This window comes from Talpa occidentalis, unplaced genomic scaffold (genome assembly GCF_014898055.3).
Source record: "Talpa occidentalis isolate TD23 unplaced genomic scaffold, MPIMG_talOcc4v2.1 talOcc4.2, whole genome shotgun sequence".
NCBI lineage: Eukaryota > Metazoa > Chordata > Mammalia > Eulipotyphla > Talpidae > Talpa > Talpa occidentalis.
In genome coordinates, this window is record NW_023602073.1 from 60,304,947 (window position 1) to 60,325,898 (window position 20,952).

The window sequence follows — 20,952 nt, forward strand, 5'->3', positions numbered from 1 at the left end:
GTTTCACTTCAGAGATAACTTATGAAACATATCAGCTCTGACTGCTATTTCATCTCTTGAGCTTAGTCTCCTGCCACTCCTCTGACCACATGCCAATATGTGCCCGCACAGAAATTTAATAAGCTCCACAGCTCCTTTCTATTCCCTTGGGTTAAGTTTTCATAGGAATCCGTGTCTGTGGGAGAACTCACAATTTAGCTACAGGCAGATCTTTGTATTCTCTCAACCTGGTGATAAAGGGAGAAAATGGAAGGGCAAAACAAGTTGGGAAGGCTTGACTCTGAATATTACAGGTGAGAGAACATTCCAGCAGGGATGAACTACAAGGCAAAACTCTTCCTCTTCAGTCATGTAATCTCTTTATTTGTCTTCTCACCCAATCTCTTCCTTGGTTTCTCTGAGCACAGCCAGTACTCTTTTCCTACCTTTTTCTTTCATTCTTATCAGCCTGAACTTTCCACCCAAATCAGATCTGGGTGTCAACTTTTGCTCTGGCTTTGAATCATCTCTTTTTCCCCACAGGGCACAATCTACAAAGCCCTGGACTCTTGCTGAAAATGATTTTAAAACACTTGCCCATCAGACTCAGGCCCTCCTCCTCCAGCTGCACCTACAATGCTGGCTGTTGCTTAGTCCCCCTTCAGGTGCTCGCTACAAAGTTACTGCCTTTCTCCTATCACATTTCCAAATCTCATATTGATCCTATTAGACCTGTATAATGAAATGTTCTCTCTCCCCTATTCTCCCCTCCCAATAAGTCCCTTCTCAAATGAGCTTCCTTCACAGAATTCTGCAAAGGTTTCTCACAACACCTACCCTCTACAAGAGAAAACAAAACTATAAGTTGCAGAGGCTACAAAATTAAAACAGAGTAAGTAGATTATTTTACTGAAAGTCTGAGGTGTCTGGCAAATCATAATCCTCCACGTGATACATGGCATACCATTAAAATAAAGACAACATTAATAATAATAGTAACATCTTTCCACCAATACGTAAAAGTGAAAATCTTAACTATGATAAGTTCTTATAAACAAAAGATAATTAATCAATTTAATATGTAACTGTGTGATAAATCTTTTGAAGAATGGCAAGAAGCAAGAAAAAAGGCAAGACGTCATATCATTTTCTGTAATGGCTAGAGGGAAAAATGGCTAATTATGTTTTTCAATGAAATTCTTTTGATCACTGGCCACTCAGTATGGTTTTCTTGATCCAGGTCTTCAAAGCTGGGATCACAAGTTTTAATTCAAACATTTTCAGCTGAACATTAATAACTCTAAGTTTTCTAACTGCTAAATAGCTGTAATTAAATAAAACTGGTGTGGTGTTATAAGACCAAAGGCTAAATGGACTGTTGCCATTTTGTTTCTGGAATAGCCTACAGTGGGAGGCCCAGACAAAGGCTCTGAACAGAGAGGGGTTGTGGTTTTCTCCAGTGGTGAAGAAGATGTGGGATACAGAATCTGCCTCATAAATATACACTAGAATTGCAGAGTAGCTTCTCCCTCCTTCCCACATTTGTTTGGTTGAAGGATTGTCAGACAAGAGAAAAACACTCCCTCTTTAGAATGTATTCTGCACGAGCTGCCTTTTTAGAAGTAACCCTCCCAGGTGCCGACATGAATATTCACCAGAGTATACTGGGCACAGAGGCCAGTCTCCATGCCATGTACACTAATCCTTCAAAATGTATTCCAGGCAAGCTACCAGAGTAAACTCCTGTACAGAAACTGGGCTGTTCGGTGATGGATATTGGATGGCTGAAAGGAGAAAATCTAAGTGAAGGGGGCAGAGATGAATAAATCACTCATATCTGTCTGAGGCCCTGCTGCAACTAGACCTTGCCACTTTGACTTGAGCACAGCATGAGGCTTCATTAAAGTATTGCACTCTGCAAATTAAACTGTTTCTTTTATTCATTTGGCTTATCCTTTCTCATCAAGAAGAACAAACATTTGTCTCCCCTAAACCCCATAACCCTAGATGCTGGACTCCTTTTTTCTTTCTCTTTATTTGGACTGATAGGGTCTAAGTGGGCATCCTGAGAGCACAGTCCTTGTACAGTGCAGGCACCCAATGCAAGACACACACACATATACCATACCTCTGTCGCAAGCACCCAGTGCACCCAACACACACACGCACACACCCACCCTATCCCTCTGTAACAATGCTCTGTTTCACATTCAGAAAGGTATAGACAGAAAAGATCGAGAACTCTCACAGGCCAGCCAGGGATAATGTCCAAAGTGATGAGCTCAAATTGCTCAGGACCTTCCCACTCTGGCACTGAATCCCCAAGAGTCAGTGCTGAGATTTATGCTGAGGGACAGAAGGGAGCTTGCAGCTGGTCAGAGTCACATATGAGACTATCAGTGCTTAGTTTTCAGTGGCTGGCAGACATCCTTGGAATCAAGACCAGGGGGCTGGTGCTCGAACTGTAGGTATAGTTTGAATCCTAGCTTGGAGCATTCGGGACTTTGGGCCCTTCTAACAGCCCAAGAGAAGATGGAGCATGCACAGGGAAAAAAATAATGTTGATTCCATGACATTCTGGGTCAAGTTATCTCTTCAGCCTATTTAGACCACGAAGGCTCCACTGACTGCCCTGGACACAAGGATATTCTGAGACAACAAGGCACAACTAGTAGTGATGTCAGATGGGAGATAGGAGTTCCAACTCTGCCTCTATCTTGCAACCTTATCCCTCAGATCTGTGATCTGGTATATGGGCAGAGGGAGAGAGGAACATAGATTTTAACTCAAATGACTTGTGGTCCCTTTCTACTAATCTTTTTTTTCTTGTAATTATACAGAGATAAAAAATCCTTTGGTATTTCTTATAAAGTATTCATTATTAAAAAATTACAAAAGAAAATGTAAAACAGTATTTTAAAAAATGTTCTAGTTGCAGAACCCTTTTTACAAACAATATGGTGGAGGAATCTCAATACTCATAACAGGTAGAAGTAAAATGCTATTCTGGGCCTCCCTGGTGGCGCAGCTGGTTGAGCGCAGCACTGTGAAGCTGTCCGCAGCCTCTGCAGCACGGGTTCGACTCCCGGCTGGCCAGGGAGATTCCCACATGGCAAGCAGACCTCTCCTGACTCACCCACTGCTCCCTTCAGCAGTGTATTTTGTCTGCTTGTTCTGCTTCCCACTCTCTCTTTGGTGAATCCTCTCACCCTCCTGCCTCTGGCCTGTACCCCAGCTCTTGTATAAAAAAAAAAAGTCTTAAAAACTAAATAAATAAATAAAATGCTATTCTGAGGCAGGAGTTGGGGCTGAAGCCATAGCTACTGGAGTTTCTAGTAGTCCCTCCTTATGGCAGTTCCTGAGGCTCATCACCCACAAAACACAGTAGGAAAAACACTGCGTTAGGGTGTGTGTTTTGTTTCTGAAATATTGGTATTAATATTCATCTTTTAATAACAGCTTTATTAATGTTGTTATTCACCTTGCTTGAAATTGGAAAGACAAATGGACTTGACTCTAATTCTTGCTTTCATTACCAGAGTTATTAGTGAGGAATGGAGCTGAATAGATTAGGCATTGACAAACTATGGCCCATGGCTGCTTGTTTTTATGAAGTTTTCTTGGAACATAGTCACATCCACTCAGCTGAGCCAAGCAGTTGACAGAGACGATGGCTTACCTACCAAAGTCTAAAATAGCTACTACCTGGCCCTTTATGGAAAAAGTTTACTGACAACAGGAACAGACAGAAAACTAAAGCTGTGCTTATGCTGATTGAGCAGTAAAGAGTTATGGCACCAGGGTAAAAAATAAAAGTGTAATTTAAACTAAGGCTAAACTTAGCCTAGAAATGTCTCAAATCCTTTTCTTCTGTTGCAAGTGTTTCAAGAGATTTTCATGTAGCAAACTCTACATGGAGTGTTTATTCCTAATCCCATATTAGTTTGTTTGTTTTAAAGATTTATTTATTTGTTTATATAAGCACTGGGTACAGTCAGAAGCACGGGAGGGTGAGTGAATCCACCAGAGTCAGAGCGGAGAGCAGAGCAGGCAGACTTGACGAAGTACACTGCTGAGGGGAGCAGGGGGCGGCAGGAGAGGTCTGCGCGCCATGTGGGACCCTCCTCCGGTAGCCGGGGAGCAGCCGGGGATCGAACGGGAGCTGCAGAGGCTGCGGGCAGCTTCGCAACCCAGCGCTCAACCGCTGCACCACTGGGGAGGCCCTGTTTGTTTTTTTTAATTAATATTTTATTATATATAATTCTTACCTCATTTTTCATTTTTGTACAATGTATGCATTTTCATTTTGGTTATACTCCCCATACAATTGCACCCCTCCCCTTATTTTGACCCTAGTCCTTCCTCTCCCCTCCCCTCACCCCCAATCCTATGTTTGTTAATGTGACAGCTATACTGGCATCCTTGGCTTGCCCTTCACCCCAAATTTCTGGTATTTCTCCTAAGACTAAGAGAATAAGAAAGGAAATGGTATCAAAAATAAAAAGGTCCAATAAGAAATGAAAACCATTCCCAAACTCTCCAGAGTTCCTGAATTAATAAAGTACTGGGTATAACATTCTCAAACTGAAGATGCACTAAAAAAGGAAAGTCACTAATCCCAGCCCCACCATCCCCACTAAAGGTCATGGAATTAGTTCGGGAAGGTAAATAAGTTATACAGCTGTTTAAAGTCAATGAACAATACATACTCACAAAAGGTACTGATAAGATAGTTAATATGACAGCAGTAAAATAATAATGTACCAGTTACAGAGAAAGATGACAGCACAGACTAAACCATACCAATTAGGTAGACTGTGCTGAATTGTTTGTTGGTCACCAGGAGAAAATGGATTTGTATAGATCTGTCGTGTCGCAGTCTCTCCAGTGCTGTCTATTGTGATTATAAAAAGCATCTTGCAAGATAGCTGACCAGGGCAGTCTATGACCACAGAACAACAAAAACCTCACAGTGCTTGGCATTTTAACAGAACTACTCATTTGGAATCTTTAATGAAACCAATTTTAAAGGATAACTCTGTTTAACATGTGCTTCCCAAATAGTTCTAACCTCCATGAATTCTTCTCTTTTTTTTTTTTCTGTGTCTAACACACACAGCTAAAACCTCACTATAGAGAACACAATGAGAATATAGCCATTTTTTAATTCTATCAGATAGGCTATTATTAGCATGATATTATTTATCTGGTTACTGCCAATTCTCAATCTCTACAGCCAATCCTTTATCCGATTCTAAAGGACTACTATGAACTTCCTAATAAAGATACTATGCGATTATAGATACTTTGTTATTTTTTAACTTCATGGAAGAAATGAATACAGAAGGGTTAGATACAAGGACTGACAAGGGCTTGCACTATACATCAGGGGACAATTAAGGGATTCAGGAATAAGATCTATTAGCCTACACCATAAGGTAGCATGTGCCAAGAAAAGTTTCAGCAAAGGACAGGCAAAGGAATGCTTTATTGCTAGTGGTATTCTGGGTCCAAAATGCCAACGCAAATGGCATAGGTCATGAATACTCCCTATATCCAGGTTGGTTATGCCTGAATAGCTTCACCCACAGGAATTGCTCTGTCTCTTCTTCCATTTCCCAAACTTATTCTTGATTCTTACTACTATAGTAAGGATCAACCCAATACAAAGTAAGGAGCAATCCAATGCAAATTCTGGGACCACAGAGAAACAGTGGGTACAGGAGAGAGCATTGTCCCCTGCAGCCTAGCACTGCATTGCTCTTGGGCTGAGAGAGCAACCTTACCCAGGTTGCCAACAAAACAAACAAACAAATAAAATAAATAAATAAATAAAATGCCTCTATAAAAAAAAATTAAAAAAAAAAAAAGGCAGAAGTAAGAAGTCCAAAGACAGAAAGAGGACATGTCTGCTTACCACTCCGTTGTGCAGAGATAAGTGAGGAAAGATGAGAGAGAGGTAGGAATGAAGGTGGGGACATTCCTAAGCAGAATTTGTCCTGATCCATGCCATTGAGGGCACAGTGGTAGAAAAGAGACACAAGAACTGATTTCACTGAACTGTGGCCCACTCTTAGGCCTGCAAACTCATCTATGTGATCAGCTTCTCCCCAAAAAGGAATGCCTTAGGAACTGCAAGGAATGCCATGACCACCATTTTGGGAGGGGTGAAGATGGGGAAAGGGGAGGCACAAAGAAATAAATGGTGGAAGGACAGCAGAGGGAATCTGAATTTCTTTTCCCAAGATGTGAAATTGTGGTATTTGCTATAATCACATCCTATTGACTGTACTTCTTGTTTCAAATCGTCCAAGAGAAACACTTACTGTAATTCTACAAAACAAACACCAAATTCCAAGGACTTTTAGGAGGAAGTGCTATGACAAGAACTGGAGGTGATATAACAGTCACTGCCTAATTTCCCCTTTGAAAGTCAGAGGTCTTTTAATGTATCATCTCATTTGAGAGTAGATGGACATGTCTGTTTTAACTCCAGACCGTAAAGACTAAAAGTGTTATTTCTTGCAGAACTGTTGACATAATTAATCTGCCACTCCAAAATAAAATGGATATGCTGTGAAGTTTCCGATATAAGACTTTTATATGTAGAGAAGAAAATTCAACTTTCTTTAATCTGGTTAGTAGTGAAACGTACTTTGGTTAATAAAATATGGCTGACTAACAGATTGCATATAGATTGTCAATTTTAACAAAAAATCATTTTTGAAAAAATGTAAGTAACTAGAGTAAAATCACACCAAATAAAATTTATTTTCTTTCTGATCAGTCAGAAGGTACTTCGGATCTTGCCCTGCCTCCCAAATTTCATTAGGTGTATCCATTATGACTGAGGTAGTAAAGCATGAAGACCAGTTATAGAAAACCACTAAATTAAATGCTAAGTAATAGTTTGTAATGGATACTTAGCATTTTCAAGAAGGAAAATCTAAAAATAAGAAATCAAACCTATAGATTCAGTAATTCTCAGAATTATCCAGTAAGTAGATATCAGCTTTTTCTTTACAGACCATTTTTTAAGCTGAAAATAATAAAAATAAAATTATTATATTTACTGTTTTGAACATATCCAGAGCCTGTGGACTTTAAGGGTGTTGCAGGGTAAGTGATTTAATCATTCCACTAGCCTCTGTGGCTATCACCTGTGGCCTTGACTGTGTTGATGCAGAAGGCACTCGGGAGCGTGGGTGCGAGACACACATGCCTGATTGTGGACACCTGGAATACGGGTGTGAGCAAGTGTGAGTGTGTACACCTGGGCCTAGAGGCCAGGATTATAAGGTCGGCGTCACTCAGAGATGGACAATAGCTATGCGAGGATGGCGTGGCTACAGAAGAGGCAAGATCACGAGATGACACACCAGAGAGAGCCCAGAGAAAATATAAAAATTCACTTGCCCCCCACCTGCCCTGCGCCTGGTTGCCCCACTATAGGTGTTTTTTAAAAAATGAATTGCATACTTCTGAATTGTATACTTCAAATGGGTAAATGAATTGTATACTTCAAATTGTATACTTCAAATGGGTAAATGGTGTGGTACATAAATCATATCTCAATAAAGCTACCTTTAAAAAGAAACAGAACACAGGAAATAAGGAGATTTATAAAAATTCTAAAGTAGATGTGAAATGTAAAGCAGGGGTTAGGGATAAGTGGCAGAGTTGCTGACTAGCCCAGTCAACCCCTTTCTGTGGCCCTCGGCCTCTCCAGTCTTGCTAGGGCTGACAGTACGGCACAGTTCTACCTACTAAGTGGAAGTCAGCTGGCAGGGCTTCAAACCAAGATTTGACTTTTCCTAATAAAATGGGACAGACTTGGCTGGCAGGGCTCTTTACCCTTTCACTTCTTTGACCTTCTCCCTCATCCAGCCTAAATACAAACTAAGGTGGTTAAGGCCTAGCAGCTGTCTTTACTCCGCCCAGGCCAAAGCTCATGTGGAAAACGCCAAAAAATTTGAAGAGCTCACTGAACTGCAGAAGATATGCTAGCAGTCACCCACCTGTGGCCAGTTTATTATGTGAGACTAAAATAACACAAAAATAATTTTGCAAACATTTTAAAAGTCTTTCTTAATCAGGTTCTTTGCCTTTTGCAACCAAGAGCAACCTATATATATATACTCCTTTGAAGTCACTGAGTGCTAGTAATGAATAATAAAAAAAAGTCAAGTCTTAGCCATGACACTTAATAAATGTTTCTATAATTTATACCCTAAGGAAATGAGGGTGAAGTGAAGCAAAAAATGTCCTGCCTACTCTTATTTTCTGTTTAAGCCACAGGAGGCTCTGTAGGATCACCAATAAATTGGAATTTTCTGAGCTAGAGTTTCAGTACCAGTTGCACTGCCATACTCATGATGGGGATCAAGAGAAGGAACTCAAATTATTCTTTGGTGTCTTCATTTTTTTTCCATGGAGACAGTGAAGTAGCTAAGGTTCCTGAGCTGCTATAAGGCATGACAAGTAAAAGGACCATTAGCCTTTCCTAAAGTTTAAATTGTGTTAAAGCTAAATGGTCTTGACTGGTGTTTGGTTCCAGTAAAAGCATAATGTGGGGATGCTGGTAATATCATAATTTGAGGGACATAGTGTCAAACATCCTAAGCTAAAAGGAAGAAAGAGGATCCTCCACATTAGATCACAGGGGCATTAAAAAAAGCATACTCTGCACATATCTATGTAACCAATACCCCTTATACTGAATATGATACATTGCTGAAAGAGGCAACACAGCAGGGGAAAAACAAAAAAAAAAAATCAAAAAAATAAAATGTCTCAACTGGAGTTAAGCCCTGAGTATCCAGAAAGATCCCGAAGGAGTCCTTGAGGGGTACCATGAGCCTGCCATCATCATCATTTTTTCTTGGAGGAGGATACAGATTGGTGGTGGAAAGAGGAGGCAGGAAGGGAAGAGGAAGAAATTTCCTTGATCTCAGTATCTCTGCTTATTAACTAGAGATACAAGAACTTTTTGGTTAAGCGCCTCTGTGGTTAGCAGGGAGAGGGAGGGGGGAGAATAGGGAGTGGCAGGGAGAAACACTCTGACAGCAGGTCAGTTACTGTTTTGGATTAATTCAAGAGCTATCCTTAGGTGACTATGACTCTTCATCAGTTTTCAGAATAGATTTATTCACTAAATACTCAAAAGACTAATTTTTAAACAATTTGATGTATGAAATTTATAGAGATTTTGGTCAATGTAGGGGCAGGAATGGACAGTGCAGGTTTTCTAGGATCCCATGCAGACCGGGTAAAGGAGGAGTCAGAATCCTCAGTGTTTTTTGCAGGTCTTTTATTGGGATTTACCCGGTACACAGAAGGCAGGGGTGCTGGAGGGCTGGCAGTCCTCCCAGCCCCCAGCAAATCCTCACTTTATCTGGGCTCTCCGGTGATCTCGGCTTCTGCTGCTGCTCTGCTTCTCCTGGCATCCCCGTGACGCCGCCCTTAAAAGCCCAGTCTTAGCCCAGGTGAATCCTATCTACCTATGCCCACACCCTATTCCAGGTGCCCGCCATCAGGCATGCATTCAGGACCGCAAGGATCCATCATCTATCCTGACGGCAGGAGGGCAGAAAAGCCTGACATTTTCTTTACCCTACAGTCAGTTTGTTGAAAGTCCTATGCTTCTGTTAGCCCTCATGAGAATGGTGACATTTCTCCCTGTTTGGCCTTCTCCTGGGAGTGGCAGTGTGGAAAACATCCACTCAAGTAAAACCACAGAGGGAATAGGCTGTGCTTTCCATTCATTTGATCTTCCAAGGTGAATGATTCTGAGTTTTCTAATGATTGTTTAAAGTGCTACTGGTGAAGTGAGTATTTATTTTAGAGGCATCTTAAATAACAATTCTAGATAATAACTGAACATACATTTGTACGTGAAATACTGGTTCAAACGGGGCTGATATTCTCTGTAAAATGTCTTCTTGATAGGTTAATCTTTGAAAACCAAAGGATTTTTCTTTTCATGTATCCAGCTATATTTTATGATGACTAGTTGTCAAATTCTCTAATCACTCAAGAGAGATAAATGGTTGACATGTGTGGTAAATCAAACATAAACACACACATATTTTATTATTATTTTTTTTTTTTTGGTTGGCATTTAACCTTTCCTGCTTTTCCAAAGAACATCTGAATTCTAGCGCCCCTCCGGTATTTTTAACAGGCAATTTAGTTGCCATAGCAATACTTTCTGGTCTTGAAATACGTCTAGGATGAAACTGGTAGAGGCATATTTACCATGTCCCCAAATTCTGCTATCTGTTTCCAGGCTCCAGGATTTCTGGTCCCCTAAGTACTCACACAGTTCAGACTCTGCATCTACTGGGAACCACAGATATAATTTTGTATTCAACAATTTTTCTAAGAACCAGAGTTCTGAGGTCTGAGGGTGATAAGAGAAGACTTTAGTGCGATGCAGATAGGCTGAGAGAGAGAAACAACGCTTGGTAAATAAATCATGGATGAGTGAGACAAGGAAGAATTCCTTGGTTCAGGGCTGTGACAGACGACATTCAGCATGACTGATATGGAGCACATTTTATAAAATATTTCCCCAATTTGGACTAGAATTATAGGCAATCTTAATCCAAGACCAAGGAGTCATATATTTAGATGTCTGTTGTATTCTTTAGACTACAAAAAGGAAATTTCTAGCTCTCTAGTTGCAAAGCAAAGAAGGTTGTGCTAATGTAAATAGAGGGACTGCCTGCCTGTGTAGCACTCACGCAGAATGAAATGGAAGCGGGAGGATACTTGCGAGGCAGGCATCTGTACCTGTGTTAATGTCAGTGCCTAACTCCAGAGCTTAATCTCAGTCATTTGCCAGAGATGCGGAATCTTTAGCAGTTTCCTCACATACACGTAGATCAGACACACAGAGCAAATATGATGTCCAATTTAGTTGATAGATAGAACTCCCTTTAGCTGTACTAACATACCACGCTGTCAGTTCAGTCAATGAGTGTTTATTGAGTCCTCACAGCACAGAGTACACTACTAGGCACTCGGAAACCGCTGCAAAACCCAAGTCTACCTCACTACTACAAAATTATTATGTTCAACCTGAGGTTATCTGTAGTCCTATGAGGGACTGGGGTAGCATGGATGCAGAAAACATTCAAATAATTACAAAACACCATTCGAATCATTAGCTTTGATTCCTCCCCCACCCTTATTGACTAAGCCTTCATTCAGAGCAATTAAATAAGCAACAAAATTGAATGGCTGCTGTTTCCTTTCCCTTTTTCATCTCTGTGCCTAGTTTTTGAGAGGGAAGTGGATGAGCAATAGTCTGGCAGGATGGTGAGCAGCAGGAAGGAGGAAAAATAACAGCCAAAAAGGGATCTAGTAATTTACAAACTGAATAGATAATCTAGGGTAGGTTGCAGCCACACAACAGTGAAGGGGCAGCTGAACGTGTGCGGACTTGACAGCTCACAGAGAAAGAAAAATCTGCCCGATGAATAAGAACCACAGCAGCATATCTAATACTTTTTAAAGGACCAACTTGATAATGCTTTGTTTTTATCTATGTTTAATTATGTAAGACAAACTGGGTTGCTATTCAGACCCTCTGTGCCAGATTAACTCTTAGAAGAGTTAGAAATGATTTTTTTCCTATTGTGAAATAAAAAGCCTCATCTCCATAGACTAAAGAGATTGCGTAAACCCATCAAAAACATATATTGGGCTAGACCCATTTTGCCCTAACATATTATATTCACGTAACATTTTCCAACTAAGGAACTCAAATATTTTTTTGTGTCATTATCTCCTTAATCCTCACAACACCCAAAGAGATTATGGGTTTATTTAGCGGCATCTCATGTACTGTTTCATCTTTGGACAGCCTACTCACTTACAATTAGGTTTGTTAGTTAAAGCGTTATGGGTATTTTACTTACAGTACTGCACATATCAATTACAAAACCATCATTTTCTAGCTAATGGGAAAATTGTTAATTTAATTGACTATCTTATAATTAAGGTTTCAACAAAGTGCTGTCATTTACTAGTTGAAAAAGACTGTATGATAGGCGTGCTTTAATGTATAGCATATGTGATTTCTCATACTAACCTGAAAACACTTAAAAGGATATCATGATTAGCAAGTAGAAAGATAATAAGTCTTAAACCAAGGTGACAGAGGGACTATAAACTAAGACATTAGGTAGATTTGGTTAGTTATTATGACTCTACCCTGGTCTTTTTATGTGGTCAGGCCTCTGAAGATTTCCTGTTATTTAAATTTTAATGTTTTTAAAATGGCATGAAAATGATATAATTACTTCTCAATTACCCACTTTTAAGGCACATTCCACACAATTTCTCCCTTTTCCTCTGCAATAAAATGAGTAACTTTTGCTGTGCCTGTAAACCTAGCAACAACAAAGACAAACTCCTTTATTGCCCTGTTATACTGCCTGTTCTGGCTTCTAGGAAAGAGAATTACAAAAGACCAGGGGGAGGAGGGAATTTCCTCTTAAACTATTGCCTCCTGCTATTTTCACACCAAGATCTCAGTGGATAAAGGCAGCTCAAGAGCAAAGAAGGTGGCTTCTAGAGGCATATTGACCTCCCCACCCCTGCCTCTCCTCAGCAAAAACAAAACAAAACAAAACAAAAACCCCTTTTCTCCAACACTACTGAAACACTGGCATGGGGGAATGGTGATGGGCGGAATGGTATTGGGAGATGGTGACTGAACATAGAAATGGCAACAAAATAACTCAGGCTGTCACCTCTCCCAGTCACCTTGCTCACCCGGCTTCTTTCTCTGCTCTAGCCACACTGGCCTCTTTGCTGCTCCCGCAAACTTCCAGACATGCTCTCTTCTCGGGCCTTGGCGCTCTATGATGTTCACCCCCTACACTCCCAAATGCTTTGCTCTCCCCACCCCTCAGTCTGTGCATAATGAGGCCTTCCCTGACCACCAGTCTAAAACTATACTATCTCCAGCTCCTAGTCTTCCCTCTTGACTGCCCTCAAATACTTCTAAATATCTGACATCTTACAAATAGTGTTGCTTATTGTTTAAGTTCCCCCACCTCAGGAATGCCAGTTCCATGTTTGCTGTCTTTATTCAATGCTAGAACCCCACAGTGTTTAGAATGGTGTTTGGCACATAAAAAACGCTCAATAAATGTTTGTTGAATAAATTGTTCTGAGTTGCTACAGGCTTTATATGCCAGGAGAGGTTGGGAGGGAGAGATGGTTAGAGGTCATGTATCAAGGTCAGCCTCTCCCAGATATCAGAGGGAAGATCTACTAAACTGGTTAATTGTAAGCTTTGTTTATCAAGAAGGAAGGCTCTGCTTGCCTACCCAGCTACTGGATAAACTCTCAGGAAAGGAAGAAAGGGTTTCTGTGTATTAAAACAAACAAAAGAAACCTGGATCCACAAAACAATTATGTTCTCTCTTAGGAATAAAGAATGTAGTGTTTGAGATAATTTATGTTTGAGATCTTTGCCTTTGTAGTCACCATCTACAACGAAACAGGAATTCTTAAAGCAAATGTATTATACAGTTGTCCCCAAGAAGCATTTCCAGGACTACCCAAACTCCTGCCTCATGTATGGGTAAAGTATTAGTCACTCAGTTCTGTGATGCTCTCCTAGGTGCTGATTCAGAATCACTGGGCTACTTTGGATACAGTGATTAGAAAAGCAAGTCAGTCATCTAAGCCATAGACGTTGCAGGTCAAATGTCACTGATTAACCATCCTGTCATTGGTCAATTACCCAAACCCAAGAAAAGGGGCCACTGATCTAGTTGTCTATCAATAAACATCTATCTGGGCGCATCAGCTGCTGCTAACCACAGCCTGACAAGATATCCAGCATGGTCCACAGGCACTGGTGGTTAAGAAATCCCTCTTTTTCTCTTCTTAATAATGTCACAGAAGAGGCAAATGCAGTCCCTGACAACATAATGTTAGTTTCACAGAGACGTGTCTCTCTCAGCGCTCAGTCAGTTAGAGGGGCTTCAATTGCATGGATTTTCTTACTGCAAAAATAATAGCTGGGCTTAAGGAACTTGGAGGCCTCACACTGTGCTGAGATATACAATTCTGCCTTTGGTTGTACTCATGGTCATCATTCCCCCTCTGAGTTAGGAAAAGAAAAATTGTTTGGGAGAACCATTTTCATTCCACATTTAAAGATAACCAAATGGGAACTGGTATCTCTTGCTTTAAGCCCCAATGACACCTTTTTCTGGAGTCAGATTCAACACTTCTAATTCTTTGGGTAGAGAGCTAGAAGCCATGTGGTCTTGTCACATGAAGAGCCTGTTTGTCTCTGAGTTGTTACCTTGGTAACGACCTTATGAAGTCCCTGCTGGATCTAAAATTCTAGATCTCCTACTACAGCCACTTAATTTCTAATTTCCCCTTCTATCTTAACAAGACCACCTCACCTGCACATTCAGTCTGTCAAGGGAGTGTTATTCTGAGTAACTACAGGTTTTATGTATCAAGTGAGGCTGGGAGGAGGTAGGAAGTAAACAATTATAATACAGATGTGTTAAATGTTTCAATAGGAATTACATACAGAATGTACAGGGATGTGTGATTCAGCTCAGAAGATGATGGGAGATTAAGGAAACATTCCCAAAAGAGTGGAGTCTTGAAGGGGGAATAAGAGTTCGGTAAAATGAGGATGATGAGAAGGAAGTAAGAAACACAAGAAATGAAACAACTTGTTCAAAGAGCTGAAGGCTGAGGGTTAGAGAGCAGTGGCATATGCAAAACTGCAAGTAATTGGACAGACTGAGCTGTAGAACATGTCGGGATAGAGCAGCAGAAGACAAGATTGTACAGACTGAATCAAGTTCATTGTTCTTAAACGTGTTTATCTCAACTTTTTCCTGAAGGCAAATAGTAGCCATGAGTCCTCTTGGGAAGGGAATGACCCCCTCAGCTTTGTGGTTAGCAGTGTGGGAGATGGCTGAAAGAGAGGAAGGAAGGGCAGACGGTCATCTGGAAGGCCAGGGAGAGAAGAGTGTCTGTGATGGGGAGAGCAACGGAGATTGAGAAAGGGGGAGGACTTGTGACATACGTAGGAGCAGGTATTGACAGAACTTTACAGGTGACTTGTGGAGGTGGGGGTGGGTAGAGGGAGGGGCAGGAAGAATTTAGGGAGATTCCCATGTCTGGGGCTCAGTGGATGGATAGATGGTTGGTACGTTTGAATGAGATGAGGGAAATCATGTGAGGTGACTTAGCAGGGGAAGGGGTGGATAATGGAATACCATTTCTGAAACATTGGTTTGAGATGCATGTTGAACAATGTTAGGTGGTGGTGGTAGGTGTATGGCAGGGATACCGGTAAGTAGATAGGATACAGGGAACATTAAAAGAGAGTGGGCAGAACTACTAAACTGTCAGTTTGCTTCCATCTTCATTGGCAAGAAGACTGGTATTCAAATTAGAAATGGCAGAACAAACATAATAAAGAGAAAATTGAAGCCCCAAATAGGTGAAGTGAAAGAGAGTATCTTGTCAATTTAAATGATTTCAAGTCTCCTGGCTCAGATGAGTTATACCCCAAGCCTGCTGAAAGAAATTGCAGATGTAATCTCAGAGACACGATTGGTAATCTTAAAGAAATTGTGGCGACTATAAGGAGTATCAGAAGACAAGAGAAGGACAACTGTTTTCCATATTTTAAAGTGAAGAGGGAAAAAAGGTTAAAGTGCAGTGGGAAATATTCTGATAGCTTTCACACCACCTATAACAAAAACTCTAGCGTGCTTTATTAAATAGATGGCTGATGATTAGCTTCGTTAATGCATGTGGTGGAGAAAAAGGGAGGAAGGAAGGGGTTGTTTGCACTTTGACAGAAATTTATTTGTACTGATAGCATGTCCCACTGAATGTGGCTTGTCTCATCCCCCTCCCTAAAGCACTGTAAGTTGTCCAGCCTGCCAGCGTGAACTCAAGGCTTCTTTATCTGTGATATGCTGCCTGTGGTACTCAGCCTATAAGTAGCCCTTTAGGAAAAGGGCTCAATAATTTAAATGAAGAAACCCACAGTGTGAATTGCCCAAGAAGTCCAGCATCAGTTGTCAGGGTGCCCTGGGGACCAGCAAGTGGCATTATCCTCTGTGGTTAGTAGCCTAAATGATAATAGGCCTTTGACTACTAGAGTTCTACTACCGTATATTTTGTGCTATTTCTCTTTTTATACATTCTGACTTTAAAATGAGAACAGAGAGCATGATATGGGGAAGGCAGCCAGGTCCCACTAATAACTCTACCCTTATCAAACTAAGAGATACAATGTAAAAAAGTCAATATTTAAAAGATAAAACCCACATATATTTATAAACATTACTCTTTCAGAGAATTTCTTAGACAAAAACAAAAACAAAAACAAAACAACAAAGAAAGGAGCAGCCTATTGGAGATCCAGATGGCTCCATGAATGAAAAGTATATCCTCTGGGAGATGTCATCAGCCTCACATTTTAAAATTCTATGATCCTGTAAATCAAGCAATATTGAGTTCAAAGTTCCCTTCTTAAAACGAAATGAAAACAACCACAAAAACCCAGATACAAAGATTGTCATGGAGATCTTTTAGACCCAAGTCTCAAATTCAGATTCATTTCATTCATATATATCACATATAAACTCTTTTGAGATTATCCAATATAAACTGAGACTTGGGAAGGAGCTAAGTCACACCCAGGAAGAGGCCTCTATCTAATCCTTCCAGAAGTCTAATTTTGATACATCTCACCACCAGAAAATCCAAGCAAGTACCCTGTATTTCCTTATCATCCCCATTCTAAATCCTTTAATATTTAGAACAAAGAACAAAAGAATGTCTTCACTGATACTTGGTGTCATCACTGCCTAAACATAATTTGCATGTATCTTCCATTTTAAAAATAATGAATGAGTAGGTATCTTCTTACCGTATTGACCCAATCATGTATGGCTGTGCCAGTTGAACCACAATTGCTCCACTTCCCAGTTGATGACATGTGTAGCCAGAATCCCAATCATAATTCTTGGTGTCCCCATTCAGCAAGGCATTTCGGCTCCGGCTGACTCCTTCAATCACGCTGGCACAATCAGCAATTGTTGCAACATTCTCCATGGGAACTGTGAACCCAACACAAGATTCAGCATCAAGATAAGAGAAGCCAATATATACTGAGAGTGTGCTATGAACAACATTAATTAATTACTATTTCAAATCAACAATAAAAGAGGAATGAGAACATCATGATTATCTCAAGACATGAACACATTTTCCATGCCAAAGAGCTTTATAAAAAAAAGCTGAACCTAAGATGAAACAAACCAAACACATGTAGCAATTACTTCGGAAGTATTTTATTATAAAGAGACATGACATGGCATAAAATATAGAATGGATAAGTACATTGCAAAATATTACTACAGTGAGAAAGCACATGGCAACTAAGATTAATGCACTAAAGCTGTATAAAAATTAACAAAAAATGTGGAGTGAAAAAAGCAAGGCACAGAAAAACACAAGAATATGAGTTTGTTTATACAATATTTTATAAAAGGCAAAAGAAAACAAACCTTGTTTAGGTAAATATATATAAATTAAACTAAAAAGGAAATCCAGGGAATTATTTAAAATTCAGGATAATTTGTCTGGGAAGCAGGGAGAAGAGATCTTGAAGGGACCCTCACTATTAGCAGGTCCAAATTGTTACTGATTTCCTTTCCACAGTATAATCTTAAAGAAGTTTCAAAAATACTGGTTTTATTCTTCTGTTCCCAAATTAGGTGAGGGGTACACAGGAACATGTTTTATCAGTATTCACTAAACTATGTACTAATTACATTTAATAAATGTAATGCATTGTTTAAAGAAACATGGTGTATATAGCTCCAGTATTATAAAATTTGTAATGCAAGTGCGTGCCCCAAGACATGGTATCAGTCTCTCTGGTATACAGTTGCCCTCAGCCATGATTGTTTCCTTTTTTTGTTTACTGTCTTATGTATTTCAACATATCTGCTCCTTTCCTTGTACATGAACTGCTGCATTTTGAAACATCAGCTCTGTTTCGACTCTGAATCTCTCCCTATACTTCCAGTACATACCATCCTGTTCATTTATAAAAGTCAAAGGCTTCCACAAAATGAGACCTGCCTAAAAATGATATAGAATGGATAAATACATTGCACTGAGAAGAGGGTGATAAAAGGTCAGGGCCTTTTAAGTCACCTGGGACCTTTCCTGTGGAGTTTTCTTTAGACATTAAAGTTACTTAACCCAAATCTACAGTAAGAAAACACATAGCAACTAAGATTAATGCATTAAAGCTGTATAAAAATTAACAAAAAATGTTGAGTGAGAGAAGCAAGGCACAGAATAACACAAGAATATGAGTTCATTTATACAATATTTTATAAAAGGCAAAACAAAACAAACCTTGTTTAGGTAAACATATATAACTCTGTAATCTATAACCCTAGTTACTTATATTCCAGATTTGTAGCTTATTTTATAGAATTTAAAACATATTGGAAGAAAGACAATTTCTCATCATATATATACAGTACTTTTTTAGTACATTAAGCTCTCTGAAAAGAGAGTAGGTGAGCAGTCCTGCCAATATGCCAAAACATTTCTAACTTTTAATGATGTGGAGCAAATAATCTCATGAGTGTCTTTTGAGAAATGTACTTATCTTCCAAAGTTGGGTATATCTGTACTTGAGCTATGGGCTTATACACCTTCATTAATTGCTCTGTTCTCAATAAGTGAATAAAGGCATCCACAGATAAAGAAGAGAGGAAGGGAGGGAAGAAGGGAGAGAAGATGGTTTTTCTGGTGATGAATTCCTTGACTACAAAGCTTAACTCCGAAACTATAAATAAAAATACAGGTGAAGTAACCTGCAAGAACAGTTTGCTGGCAGAGAAGGGGTTTAGAGAGAAGCTCCCAAAGCTCCATGACTTTGGAAAGACACAGGTGAAAGACTGTGTTTATAGGCTAAATCATGGTACCTCTATTTCATGAAAAAGGGAAGTATTCTGTGATTTGGAAGAAAGAACTTAAGGAAGTGACACAAAATGCACAGTAAATTGAGCCAAGACATAAAATAATACTGTAAGTAATGTATACTGCAGTAACAGACAGTTTCCATTCCCCTAGTTTATTTTTGCTCACCCTATATATTCAATGATAAGCAAAGTAGCTCTGTCACTGTATCACTCAGAGACCAGAATGACAGGCTTAAAATTGATACATGCTTCCTCAATCACGGCAGCAGTGAGAAGAGAGTGAGCTGGGCACTGGCTCTTAAAACTCATCCCCAGAAGTAACAGCATCACTTTGTTCCCGTTTTAACCAAGCAAGTCACAGGGTCTTAACATAATTTCAAAAGAGGTAGGCTGGAAATGGTCTTGTGTGGGCACAGAAGAAAGGAAACATTTGGTGAATAATATTAACATCTACCACAAGCATTAAACCAGGATAGAGGAATATTCAATTAACAGCTAAATCGAGTTTATTCACAAAAAGTTTATACAATATGTCAGGATATAAATATACCAAAAATTATATATTTAAATTGGTACCACTGTTTTCTCTGGGATTATGAAGGTGTTCTTGGGAACATGGGTAAGAGTTTCTTCAAGGAATACATAATACCTAATACCCACACACACACATATATATACACATATACATACATAGATATAGATATATATATATATATATACACATATATACACACACAGACACAGAAGTAGAATCACACTCACAGTTATGAGTTCCCTTCAACTTTCCTGGTGACTGCCAAATTAGCCAGCAGAGTGGTCGTAAAAATGTACACTTTTTTTTTTCTGTGTCTCTAACTTTATTTTTTTTTATAATAAATTTTATTTTTATATTCCCCATACAATTTCAACCCCCCCATTTTGACCCCAATCCCTCCCCTCCCTCCACCCACCCCCCCAAAAGTGTCTCTGGTTCATAGATTTTTGTTGATTTTGATTTTCACTTTCTTATAGTTATTCATTTTCCTGGTCCCTTATTTAAGTTTTCTAGATTCCTGCTATGAGTGAGACCATCCGGTATTTTTCTTTTTCTTTCTGGCTTATTTCGCTGAGCATGATCCCTTCCAGCGCCATCCATGTTGCTGCAAATTGCATGTGTTTATCTTTTTTGAATGCTGAGTAATATTCCATGGTATATATGTACCACATCTTCTTGATCCAGTCATCTATTTTTGGGCATTTGGGCTGTTTCCAAAGCTTAGCTATTGTAAATAGTGCTGCTATAAACATAGGGGTGCAGGTGTTCTTTGGAATTGATGTTTCTGTGTCCTTTGGGTAAATACCTAGGAGTGGAATTGCTGGATCATATGGAAGCTCTATGTTTAGTAGGTCCAGAAATCTCCACACAGCTCTCCATAGTGTACACTTTAACCCATTGATCCACATCCTTACCAACTCTTGGTAATACTAGACACATAAATGTAAAATGTTATTTTACTTTCTTATTATTTTATTAGGTGAAGATGAACATTTTTTTCCCCCTTTTCCCCCTCTGGAATCATTTTCCACTTTTCTTCCATAAACTGCCTATCTTTATCTTTTTGTCTATTTTTCTATAGGATTTGCTGGATGCTAATCCTTTGCTGGGTAACACATTGAGTTGAAATATTTAATCTTTTCCTTTATGATTTGTGGTTTTCCTTTCTTGTTTATATATTCTTTCCTGTCCTGAATTCATAAAAATATTTCCTATATTTACTTCTAAAAGGTCTCAAAGTTTGCTTTTCATGTTTGGTTCTTTCATCAATTTGAATTTTATATTTGCTATGTTGTGAAATAGGGGCCTATTTTCATCTTTTATTCATAAGGACAGTCAATTTCCCTAGCACCATTTAATGAACAGTTATACTTTCCCCCCACTAATTTATTAGTTTAGTCATCTATATAAAGTTTTCAT

The 20,952-nt window shown here is 39.4% G+C and overlaps 1 protein-coding gene across 3 annotated transcripts in view; it reads right to left on the reverse strand.

The window, feature by feature from the left end:
- The window catches only part of BTBD9 (BTB domain containing 9), a 415,773-nt gene that overhangs the window by 104,602 nt on the left and 290,219 nt on the right, over positions 1–20,952 (reverse strand). For all 3 annotated transcript variants that reach the window (XM_054698756.1, XM_054698757.1, XM_054698758.1), the window contains exon 8: positions 16,922–17,111. In XM_054698756.1, coding sequence (XP_054554731.1) covers positions 16,922–17,111 — 190 coding nt within the window. The remainder of the gene's footprint in view (positions 1–16,921; positions 17,112–20,952) is intronic.